This window comes from Silurus aristotelis, assembly GCF_946808225.1.
Source record: "Silurus aristotelis genome assembly, chromosome: 16".
Classification (NCBI taxonomy): domain Eukaryota; kingdom Metazoa; phylum Chordata; class Actinopteri; order Siluriformes; family Siluridae; genus Silurus; species Silurus aristotelis.
Window position 1 is genome coordinate 7,911,470 of NC_139589.1, and position 13,401 is coordinate 7,924,870.

The 13,401-nt window shown below is 37.6% G+C and overlaps 1 protein-coding gene across 5 annotated transcripts in view; it reads left to right on the forward strand.

Moving 5' to 3' along the window:
- The first annotated feature begins 3,005 nt into the window (after window positions 1-3,005).
- The window catches only part of igsf9bb (immunoglobulin superfamily, member 9Bb), a 104,618-nt gene continuing 94,222 nt past the window's right edge, over window positions 3,006-13,401 (forward strand). For 4 of the 5 annotated variants that reach the window (XR_014537268.1, XR_014537269.1, XR_014537270.1 and 1 more), the window contains exon 1: window positions 3,057-3,775. Coding sequence is in view for 2 of the 5 variants with exons in the window: in XM_083564825.1 (XP_083420951.1) it covers window positions 3,712-3,775 (64 nt within the window). In the remaining 3 variants the exon portion in view is untranslated. Of the gene's footprint in view, window positions 3,776-13,401 lie in introns of all 5 variants that reach the window. The other variant, XM_083564826.1, reaches the window with a different exon arrangement.

The window sequence follows — 13,401 nt, forward strand, 5'->3', positions numbered from 1 at the left end:
TTTACTTCCTATTTACAACGATTTTCTTTCCACTGTTTCTTTTATGGCCAGCTAAAAACCTTGTACTGATTACCTGTTCAGGACTTTCAAAAATGTTTTCCCTGAAGTAATTAGAAACATATGTCAATGCATCAACTAAACATAAGGACCCTTCATTAACTCTGATAGTATATGCAAAGTACTTCAACCACAACGTCGTCACATTTCCAGCAAAAAAGGTGATTTGGTGTTTTTTTTTTCTTTCTCATAGAAAACTATTAGATTTCATAGAGATTCTAATTCCATTGCCATTTTGTAATTCCAAAGTGGCCGACAAAATGATTTGTTTTAACTAAACAGAATATACAGATCCTAATTGGCTCCTCTGATGGAAATAGAAACTCAGAGAAAAGCTTGTGGAGCATGACATATCTTTCTGCAAAGTCCATATGAGTCATAATTTATTATTACTCAGTTACTAAGTAGGCTTCAAAAGAAAGGCGTCAAAGAGGTAAGAACATGTTACTAATGTACATGTGTAGGTAACTTTGGTACAACCCAAATAAAGTAGTGAATGAGTCTTAAAATCCTTGTCTGATTTCACCAAGCGTCTCTCATGGAGGTGTTTTTATTTTTATTTCAAGGCCTCTGAGCAAAGCATGTGTCATTGTAAGTGGGTCGATATGTACAACATTCAAGGAAGTTCTTCATCAAGATCTTTTATGTTTTTTATAAAATGACTATGACTATGAGTGTGCTGTGGAGAACCAATCTTTGCACAGTCATAATGAATTGTGCTGACACATGTGAATTACAACATCGAGATCACATAATATATGTGACATGAATGCTGCTTTTATGATAACAAAATAGCGTCAAGCAGTAAGTACACTTTAAATAGAGTAACCCCTTGTTGAATAAATGTACAGATTCTTATTCTGCCTTTCATTTGAAACCAAGCAATACCCCTCCTTCATTCACGAATCTGATTGGTCAATTATGTTTTCAGAACAACAGCTGTCTACAAGGCAAAGCACAGGTTCTATAGTAACAACATATACAAGGATCTGCATGAAAAACATCCTACATAATCTAAAACACAATGTATACATTTATTTAACATTAATGAAAGGAGTCTCTAATGTAAGCTAACAATTCTATTAACTTCAATGGAGGGCAAAAACAGGCTAGTGAGGGAATAACTCTATAGCTGTTATAATTTGTATAATAACAGATTTGTTATTAATCTGTTATAATATCAAGAACTGAATTGTTTTTATAGACATTTACATCATTACAGATAACAAGCTGGTGATTATTAACAGCACCCCCCCCCCCCCTCATTTTGGAATGAGAAAGCAAAAACTATGCAGGTTTTTCATTCTAGATTCCTAAGAATATATTGCTAAAGCTTATTTAAATACTTAAAATCCAGGACAGAAATCCTGAGTACAGCAACCACTTCTGATTGACTTAATTTAGTAATTTATTAATTTGATCGTGAATTGTTTTACATTCATGTTACTGACGTTATTATATAAGAACCCATTCATATATATGGTTAAGTTCATGGAATTTTATCTAATATCGTTATCTCAGATTTTTTATACATTCTAAGCTTGATTTAATGATAGTAATCTAAATAAACATTGATGAAATGTACTAGTGGGTAAGTAAAAGAACATTTCTGCATTTATTCTCATATAAAACATGAACAGATTACATATAGATTTCTTACACTAAGGGAAATCCCAAACTAACAATACTAATGCAGTAAGTTTGCTCAATAATTGTATGGATAAACGGTTAGATTTCCAGTGCCGTGAGATCTTTAGATTCAATGTTTTAGATCACATTTAATGGTAGACTGGACACAATATCCAACTATGACACATTAGGGATAAATGTTGAACTCTCTTGCTGTACAATCCTGAAAGGAAAATATGTTTAAAGTAAGTGAGCACTGAAAGGAAACCAGAGCCACGTTAAAAACACTGCTACAAATGGACTGCATTGCTAATTCTCAAATATAAAATGTATGACATGGATACATCTACAGGTTCATGTCACGTGTGCATTCATCCATTTCTTTAATAATAACTTACTAAACTAAGCTAAAGCGAATGGTATTAGCTTATTTAGTAAATGATATTGCTTGTAGCCGTTGTATCTCCATATGTTTGTTGTGTTTTGTCTGGGAATGTTTGGACATCTGTATATTAACATGTTCTTACAACATTGCTGATCTTTACTCGTAGGAACTTTAACACTATAAATTTAGCAAAATTACTTTTGGTGTTTGTTTGTTTTTAGACAAAGTTACCTAACCTCCTTACATTGGGATTTATATAAATAAATAAATATAAACACTATTGATAACAAACAAGAATTGTCTTCTTCAGAAGTTAAAGTTTTTTTTTATCTATCTATCTATCTATCTATCTATCTATCTATCTATCTATCTATCTATCTATCTATCTATCTATCTATCTATCTATCTATCTATCTATCTATCTATCTATCATTATTTTAAATATGAACAGGTCTCAGTGTTTGACCCTTAAAAGCAGATAAAACCACACACACACCATAAAACACACACACCAAACACCACCACAAACACTTCTACTGCTACTACTGCTTCTAATAATAAAAACAATTATTATTATTATTATTATTATTATTATTATTATTATTATTATTATTATTATTATTATTTATTTATTTATTTATTTTAATTAAAAAAAGAAAAATTTTATTATAACTATCGGTGTGATTTCCCTTCTGGAAAAATCACACATTTCAGGTGATCATCCTGTACACTTTGTGAATACTTGGTCCAAACGTGATCCCACGTGTAAAAACGTGTGTCACGCCCTAAGACTGCCCACCTGAACTCTTAAAACTTAATTCGAACACTACGTGATCAGGCGCCCAAAGTGCTCCAGGTCTGAAAAGCGATCACGTGTAACTTTTCAGTGAGCTTTCAGGGGTCCGCCACTCGATCTAGAGTTTTGGAGCTCAGTGCCGCAGGGGTCGTGCGTAAAGCGACTATGCGCATCGTGGGGGTGGGGTGGGGGGATGATGTTTGAGCCAAGCCCTGTGATCAAGGTTGCTGTTTCATCATAGTGATCTGCACACTGTGGTCCAGCTTCCATTCAGACAGGAGACGTGAGGGATTAGGGAAACCTCTATCCGGAGCTTGAGGTGCGCGCGGGACTCCGCTATTGCGCATGATACTGCGGCGCGGCGCCGCGTCTGCTCCACGCCGCAACTCACCTTGACGCGGAGGCCGAGCGCCGTTTTTTACCTCGCGAGCGACGCAGCCGGAGCCAATCCACGCCCCTCGGCCCTCCCACGTCCACCAATGACATTCGAGCGGGGGCGGTGTCCAAGAGCTAAATTCTGGGGGGTTTGGTTTTACGCCGGCGTCGCGATCTGAAAGGCGCGTCGGGCCGCGTCGCGCTGGTGCAGGTGCAGAGGCTCATCGAGAGAGAGAGAGAGAGAGAGAGAGAGAGAGAGAGAGAGAGAGAGAGAGAGATAAGGATGCGAAAAGGAGAGAAGGGGAAGAAGAAGGGCGAGAATGAAGGGAAGCGCCGGAGGAAAGGGTGCAGGGCATGAGTAAAAGGATTTCAGCAGTGCGTCTTGCATCCCGGGGGTCGTGTAGGAATGATTTTAGGAAGGGGGCACTTTGAGATATGATGAGCGCTCTTACTGGCTGGCGATAGTACTATGATTTGGTATGTGGCCACTTTGATAGCAAGTGTGTTCAGCGCCCGAGGAACGGCCGCTCAAGGTGAGTTGAAGTGCAACGTTTGATGCCCCTCCATCCTCAAGTTGCATTTGATTTCCTCCCTGTGATCACTTTGATTTCTGTTTGTTTGTTTGTTTGTTTGTTTCATTTCTTTTCATTCCCCCTTTCTGAAAGTGTTACCAAACCTGCAGCTCTGACTTGAAGTTGCTGTTTTAATTCTTTTTTGACACCTTTTCCACACTACAGACAGGTGGTTTTTATTTATTTATTTATTTATTTATTTATTTATTTATTTATTTATTTATTTATTTTGTACAAAATAATATTGAGCAAAACTCAATGTCAACCTTTTGGTATGCAGTTCTGCACTGCAAACTCTCTGTGCACCTGTGCAGCATGCACCTGTTCTAACTCCATGATGTCATTGAGTTGGATTTCACGTACCTCAGATGTTGATAATGCTCCAAGATTCATATAAAGCACCCATTTTTCTAACATGCACTAATGACTGCTTCATTTTCCCTTTCTGCTTTTACTGCATTTTTCATTCACTTCTACAGGATCTGTGCTCTTATTTCATTTGAAAGATACAAAATGTAAATACAGTGTAGACCAGCAACTTAAATGTTTGAGTGCATGCTTGTTTGCTGGATGGGATTTTAATAGAAAAAACGTAATGCATTTGCTTATGTTCTTTTATTCATTTATTTATTTTTTAATAAATGATGTGTCAGTGGACTCAGTTAGCCCTGCAGTTGCACATTCGTCCACCAGAGGGCTGAAGGATTGCAGATAAGGCTCTGAAATGGTCAAATAGATCTGTGAGATGTCCTTCTATTAAACACACTGGAAGCAAAAAATGCAGCTCAATTTGTTTCATGAGCATTTGCCATTTAGAAGTGAAGAAGCCTCAGCTGGCATGATATGTCACATCATCTCTAACTAAGGGAAGTCTCTCGCTGTGCTTTGCTGGCCACGCATTGGCCTGCATATGCTTCACATTTCCCTCCTGTGTGACCAGATGAAGCTACCACCTTCTGCTCTTGCGCTGCTGTCTCAAGCTGTCTTCTGGCAAATGCAGCTCGCCGACTATAGCCCTGGGCATATACCAGAGCTCGGGTCTCTGTTTTACTTTGCTATGTGAACACAAAAGCAGCCGAACAGCCTTCTCTCCTTCCTAGAGCTGATGAGTTGATCAGGATAAAGCCTGCTAACTAGGGCCCAGAGGCTGCATGTCAGCAGACTACACTGTACATGTTGAAGCATCTCACAGCTTCCCTGAGGGAACAGTGGATCTTTAACCATGATGGGAACATATGCCTGATAACGTCTGTTTCCTTTAAACTTATTATGACTAATCTGTATGCCCGAGTGAATGTCGCTCTGGTGACGCTATAATACTCAGGATTCAGACACGATACACTTACAGGCAGGCATCCTAAATTGGTACCAGTTTTGATTACGTTAATGTTACACAGTGCAACTGATTTTGTGGCCTTTCTTCCCTTGCATATGGATCAATCTCCAAAAATCTTGGCTTTTAATGTCTTGTAATTATGATTTATAATGTTAGCTCTACTCCAGCCAAAATCACTTACAGCGAGTGTACCAATCAAACATCGGAACGTGGATGACTTGCTGATTGCATTGAAACGCTGCAGAATACTAAGCACAGTGGAGAAAGCTGAGGCAGTCAATTTCCAAACATCTTTGGCTGGAGTGACTGTCAGTGGAGATGCTTTATGGAATAAATCTGAAGTTAGTCATTTAAAAGGACATTACATTAGAATATTTTAGTCCCATAGCTTAAAGGTCACAAAGTTTGTCATCCCAAGGTTTTTAAAAATAGATTTTTCAGGGCTATGCGATGGCTAAGTTTTAAGTCGTGTCTGTTTTAATCCACTTTTCTCAACTGGGTATTTTATTGCTTGATTGATTCCAGGTTAAGCTGTAGCTAGAGATGCATCAATTCTGCTCTCAGTGTTGCGATTTAACATCCTCACAATGAGTGAGTGATTGCTCTAGATGTCAAGATCACATGCTTTTATGGCATGCAATAAAATACCATGTCAGTGAATCAGATCAGGTCGATTTGAAATATAACCTGATTCCAATCCATCATCTCAGGCTAATATCAGTCCTGGATGCTATATCAGATCGCTGGAACCTTACAGTCTTAAAAACCAGCAAACACTGAAAACTTTTGTTTAGATCTTGTGATCATTAGAGGGATACGCTCTTTACTTGGAGTAACGATATCTCATTTTATGACTTTTATTATACGTCTATAATATTGTCAGTATAATGGATATGGCATGCGCCTTCAATGTGTATGTTAAAAACATAGTTTAGAATGTTAGCTCCCAGTCCAGGGTACCCATTGTCGAGCAAAACATCACAACTAAGAGACCTGCTACAACACATTGGCTAAAGAGTAAGTTCTTTATGATCTATTTAATGTTATGAACAAGGAAACATTAATAAGATATATAGCTGAGAATATACCTGCCTCATCTACTGGAATTATTAAAACTACTGACGTAGCTTTGGGGTAGACTGAAGGGCTGCAGTTTAAGCTGACCTATTTTGGGGAGTGTCAAATTTTTATGGTTTTTTAGTAAATGCTTCTCTTCGAGAACTCTTGCACACCTGATCCAACTTATCAGCCAACTGGAAGCATGGAAAATTTGTGCAGAAATGTTTCCCAGTACTTAAGATCCCATGGCATTGAGCACCTTTCTATGGCCTTTATCCGCCCAGTTTTGTCGAGCGAGTATTTTAGCAGTCTGCGAGCTGTGGATTCCATTTCCTCACTCTCAGCACTTCAAAGGGCCATTTCCTGTCTCTGATACACTTTCTCCTGAGCCGTCTGTCTCTAGTCTGCTGCTACAGCCCGAGAGAGAAGCATGTGTTCCTACAAGGCCTCCCATAGGGACTGTGTGAAGCTTTGATTAATTTCACATATGGACTTCTAAAACCTTCATTTATATTCCAAGATTCTCAAACAAAGTTATGCGTCTTTTGTCTTGTGGCTTTAAAAGTGGGTAAAAGAGCAGGTCAGGTTCTGGAACCCAGTTCTTTACATAAAGCAGTGTTGGCATCTTACACAAAGATAGAAGCACATCTGTTCAGGTTTCAGTTGGCTGCATGCCGGTGTGTGTGTTTTATTTGCTTTAATTGTTCTAAAAAAATGAAGCCATTTCAACTGTCAAATCACAATTAAATAATTTTCCTTGCATATCTTTGGAGTTAGAGTCAGAGTGCAGCTTTTATACAAACCCCTGGAGCAGAAAAGGTTAAAGGGTGTTCAAGGGCCCAACAGTGGCAGCTTGGCAGTTCTCAGGCTTAAACCACCGACTTTCTGTTCAGTTATCCAGACCCTCTATCTTTGAGCCACCAAGAAGTGCAAGATGGTTTGTACCACCTTAAAATGTCCCTGAAATAAAAAAAAAGATGGTATATAGCTGTCTGCATTTGTCCTTTAGTGTTATAGACACATATATCAAGAAAAAATACAACAAATGAATTGGAGAAATGCAAATCTGCATTTATTACACAGTGGCACTGCTTTTTCAAGTAGCTTAATATTTAAATATCTATATACCATAAGTATGCTATCTGCTATATGCTATCACTCAGGCATGTCAGGTGACTTCTGCTGATGACCTTGACCTTGGACCACATGTGTACTGTATAAAACACAGCATCTTGTCATCTAGTCAGTCGACAGTGAAGATGGAGGTAAAAAACCATTCACAATTAAAAAAGTATTTTTTTTTTTGTTCTCCATATTTTGCTAGTTAGTGTAGTGGGAAGTTTGTTTACATTTGACAGAGCTGTGGCATTTCAGAAAAACCACTGACTGCTGTGTAAATCACTCAAGCATTTCAACACGTCGCCATTCTAACCTTTTGTTCCAAAAGGAAATATAGATGGGACATACCGCATCACAGTTCTCGATACTCAAAACCATTTAATGGGCTTTTTGTCTGTGATCAGGACTTGGTGTACTCACAGCACACACATTTTGGTGCCAGGCTATGTTTCATAGGAACCATGCTGTGCAATGATAGCCATATAACGATTGATACCGATGTTTTTTTTTTTTTCGTGAGTCTCTTTTTGGCTCAAAGCTATAGTCACGTCTATAAAAACCATCAGCCCACTTGTCAGCCAACTGGTATGTGGGACAACATTGACTCAGGATCTCCACCCACTTCTGTAGCTCCTCTGTCGTTGCTGCACATCACCAGCTTTGTTCTCTTGGCTATTAGTGACAGGAAAAAGCAGTAAGAATAAACACCACTAGATGATGTTCTGTATATAGACCCATTCCAAAGCACACCATGGGATTTGGTTAATTATTCATGTCTTTGCACTGTTGTAGTAGTTAAGGTCAGTGTGTTACTATTTTTGTCTTCTCAGCATGTGAAATGGCTCCTGTCATATGCCAGTACAAGTCATATATCTGTATCATTCATGTGAATTGATGTTACAATATCACAGCTGCACTTGGATGTTATGTGTACAGGACAAGTGATTCAGTGACACTTGATTAGTGATTCGAATACATTTTTTAAAAATAATTCAGAGCATGAGTTCATTGAAGTGGTGTGCCAATACACATGGTGGTCTGTGGCATTGTTGGCACAGTAATCGTCCTGCACAGAAAGTCCATATAGTGGTACTTAGCATGTTTATAAAACAATTAAAATAGATGTATGGAAAAATATCCTTCCTGTATAATGTATATGAAATATAGCATGCACCCTGTTTAAGTAGAAATTTGGCCATTAGCAAAAATCCTGGTGTCCAGAAGAGTTCAAGAAATTTCAAGCATAACTGGTAATAAACTGTTTATTTATTTATTTTTTTTAAACTGGCAAGTGCTGTCTATTCCTATCTCTTATAGATCCCTATCTATAAACGATCAGTCTTTATCTTAGGATTATATGGTTTAAATTGGAGAACACGGTGCTTAACTAATTTATTTGCTTTTCAGTAATACTCAAGCGTTCACGAGTAGCATTTCAATAGTAATGGCGATACACAATGCTATCATGTTTGCTCAGGTAGAGCAAAATTGCTTTAACTGAAGGCAAATAAAAATTCATGTACCAGAGAAAACAGCTCAACACTAAGGAAAGGACATGTTGTTTGAATGGTTACTTTGTAAACTACAAACCTAGGTTTTGTGAGTCAGAAGAAACAAGAAGGCAGGGTTAAGGTGTCTCGATTCAATTAAAATGTAAAAGATGGTAAATATAAACCAACGGTCACAACAGATTTTCACTGTTGCTTGGCTTACAATTTTGAAAAAAAAATAAAAATCACACCAAATGGAACAAAGAGTAAGTTGAAATATTTTATCCTAATGCCAAAAATGCAGATTATAGAATAATTCGGCAAACATTCTTTGATATTTTTACTATTTTCATTGCTACAAGTGCAAAGGCTCATTTTTTATTTCACACCAAGAACTGCAAATATTCACAAATAAGTCAAATAAGGGCAAATATCTTTGCAACTACATTGTAGACAGATTATTAGGTACAACTTAGTGTGAACTTCAGACATCAGTGTAATTAAGTGATAGGTTGGTAAAAATGATCAAAATTTTTAATATTTCAGATGAATAAAGTCAAACATCAGTTCTATAAGAATAGTTTAGTGTTGTATCATGTTGTGAGTCTGTCTGCATACATTCGCACAATTGCTGCAGCATATAGAATTAGTGTTTTTAATAGAAAATAATTCCTCCTGTTTGTGGGCGTGAGGCTTGGGTAGGCTTTCAGGTGTGAGAACCGTGTTCTTAGACATGAGTAATGGAAGACTGTGAAGGTGTTGCACATGCTGGAGTGGGCTGTACTCTGTGTGTGTGTGTGGAGGAGGTCAGTATGACTCACAGAGGAGGAGGTCAACCTGCCCAGCTGGAGCAAAAGAGGAATGCTGAGGGGAAAACTGGCTAGAACTAGCTTGAAAGAGCTCTGAAAATCTTCATTGCTTCTTTTTTCATTCTTTTATCTAAAGGTTAATTTGGTGTACAAGAACCTATCCCATAGGTCTTCTTTTGCGTTGGAGCATTTGTCATAGTTCTTCAGTCCTATTATATTAAAGGCAGGTAGTGATTTGGGAAGTCTGTATTGAAACTTTATACATAACACCCTTTAGCCACTTTGAGAGAGAACGATGGTTTGGGAATAATGCAATGTGTGGTTTGGCAGAAATCATCATCCCTGTTTATGTACTTAAAGTAATAGGTGCCAATCATTTTGGCACTAAGAAGAATTGCAGCTGTCATTTTTGGTAACGTTGCCAAACATCAGGAAATATCCCCCTGTAGAGCATGGCGTGGCGAGTCGGAGTTTACATTGCAACGAAGTGCTAAAGGACTTTCACATTCCAGTCTTTTTGGGTAAGTAATTTGTTTAGTCATTGTGTTCAAGTGTTTTCCCATTCTCAGCTTTTTTTCTTCCTCTGTGTTTGATTATGTCTGTATATATACCCCCTAGTATTGCATTCATCTCACTCCCAATTACCAAGCCATATTTGTTTCTCAGTTTTTGATCTTCAGTTTCTCGTTTCTCGCTCTCATTTTGCCCAGGTAGTGTTGTTTGCCAGTTGCCCAAACTTGCATTCAATGTTCTTGCATCCACCCCAAAGCGTAGTGGAATGTGAAAGAAATAGCCGTTTTAATAAAGTTGGAGAGAATTTTAATAAATAGCCTTGTTTCCTTTATATTCTAGGTTTTAAATCTTGTATTTTGGATCAAAAAAGGGGCCTTAATAACGAACTATGCTGGAGAAATTTCTGTGCTGGATAATGTAGTAACTTGGTGCCTGGTACAGAGATTACATGCCTGCAGCATTCGTTTTTTACACACAGAGGCCTGGGGAACGAGTAGCCTCAGTAGGCTAGGAGTACTTTTTAAAAGTAAAAAATAAACGCTTATGCGGCTTCAGCTTGGCAAAAAACTCTACTCACTGCTGAATTTCACAAAACATACTTACTTTTGATGTATAATCTGTCAAATTAGTAGAGATTTTACTGTCTTTCTATAAGTTAGCATAGTCAGATGCATGGTTATGTGGAAACACTGACCAGTGTACTGCAAAGCTGTCGTTAGGTCTCTCCAGTCTGCATAACCAAATAAGTTTCAGTTTAAACTTAATAAAACGAAGAAGCTAGCTAGTCTCAGATGGTTGATGTGAAGAAGAAAAAACAGCATGCAAACTGGATATATTTTTTTTTGTGCCAGTCTCGATTATGGAGTGCTGCTTTGTAGAAGAATAAACACAACAAAGCAGAAATGAGTTTGCTTTGAATTGCTTAAATTATTTATTTCTTTAAGTGCACTACAGACCTTAAAGCTTCAAACCTTCAAGAGTAGGTGTGTTTCTCACAGGTCTGAAGTAAACCTGGGTGGAAGGCGGCCCAGAAGTCGTGTGGTGATGGTTTAGGTAAAGGTGTGGTATATTAAGTTTGTAAATGATTAAAATACCTGTCAGTGTAATGGAAAGTTATTAACAAAGAGCCTGAAGCCTTTTGTCATAAAAATATTTTGCTCCTTCATTCAAGTTTAAAGGGTAATAAAGACTCTTTTGCACAAAATGTGGTTTAGAAATAAGCAATGGGTCATGGAGAGTTTGGTGGGAGTTTATAGAAATTCTTGCTTCATCTTGCTGTATGTAATAATGTTTCAGCAGGAGGTTGGAATGTTTTAGACACTATTAGTGGATAAGTGTTGCATTTTAACCAGATGTCTCATAAAAGGATTAATGAGTGATTGAGGTATGGCAAAATTAGAGTAACTCTGTAGGAAAAAGGTAAGCTTTCTATACACAATCTATAAAAACATTTGCATAGGTAAGCTAAGCTGTGACAGTATGCTGGGAATGCTGCAATAAATGTATATATTTTATATTTATATAACAATATTATATATTGTTTTGTATTATTTAGCTCAGAATGCCAGTGCTCCATTACATTTCATTAAAACATGATCAACATAAATTGACTATGTTGGTATAAATAATGTATGAAACTGCACTGTTGCTGTAATTATAATAATATAAACAAACAAACAAACAAACAAACAAATAATAAAGCAACTTGAAAGTGAGAGAAAGTGAACGTGTGAGCGAAAGCATAAAAAAAATACAATTTTGTCCAGTAAAAGTTTTGCTGGAACTTCCAAACAGATTTGAAAGCACTTTTTTTTTTTTTTTTTTTTTGGTGCTAGCTACCAAGTTTAATATATTTGGACAGTAATGAAATGTGGAAGCTCAAGTTAGTCAGATACTGTACAGTGTTAGCGTTCCTCGCCGGCTAGCTAGCTAAACAGACTGTAGCTGCAAAGTAAACATATTTCATTGATTAGCTACTTAAACACAAATCCAAATTATAGGGATAGATGCATAATTGCAGGGGTAGCTGGATAATTTAGACTTATGTTTAAGTAGCTAATCAATGAAATATGTAACTTTGTTGATTAATGTTTGCTAAATGATTTGGCACACTAGCTAGCTCCTCTGTTTCTTTCTTTCCTTACTGTCTTTTTATTTGCTTCCAATTTGCTAACGTGCCAAACAGACACTTCATTTGTTGACCACTGATTTTCCTCACTTCATGAAGTGTAAGCAGTGTAAAAGATGGGTTAAATTTAGGGATGCACCAAATATTCGGCCACCGAAAACTTGCCCAAAAAATGCCCAAAGGTGCATTTTCGGTTTTCTGCCGAAAGACTTTGATCACCGAAAAAACACGGCCAAAACAGTTTGTTGTGATGACGCAAACAGAAACCGCGGCCTGCACGTGCTTGTCAAAAACAACGTCTGTGGTGTGGACGTATTTCAGTGTATCTGAGAAAGACCCACGGATAGCGATTTGCAAAACATGTAATGCCGAAATTTCAAGAGCAGTCTGCAAAAACTTTCTCCACCTTGGGTTTAATTTATCACCTGAAATCCAAACATCCCGATCGCTATGCTGAATATGAGAGAAACGCGGCACAGAAAAGCAAAACCCCTCCGAGCATGCGCACTCCCTCTGTGGCGGACGTTTGAAAAGGCAGGAAGTTTCCCAGTGATATTGTTGTTTCAGTGCATCCCTAGTTAAATTGAAAACCTTTATCTGGAGGTACAATTCGGAATGTGCATTTTATTTATTATAATCATAGGAATAGTCAAAATTAACTGATTAATTTGTTAAAAACATAACCTTATCAGTTGTCACATAACGTAGCTATCTACAAGGCAGTATGAAAGTGTGGATCCGCTGCACTGCTGCATTGCTGCTTGTTAAAAATGTAGATACAGTGAGGAAAATAAGTATTTGAACACCCTGCTATTTTGCAAGTTCTCCCACTTAGAAATCATGGAGGGGTCTAAAATTGTCATCGTAGGTGCATGTCCACTGTGAGAGACATAATCTAAAAAAAAAAAAACAGAAATCACCATGTATGATTTTTTTAACTATTTATTTGTATGATACAGCTGCAAATAAGTATTTGAACACCTGAGAAAGTCAATGTTAATATTTGGTACAGTAGCCTTTGTTTGCAATTACAGAGGTCAAACGTTTCCTGTAGTTTTTCACCAGGTTTGCACACACTGCAGGAGGGATTTTGGCCCACTCCTCCACACAGATCTTCTCTAGATCAGTCAGGT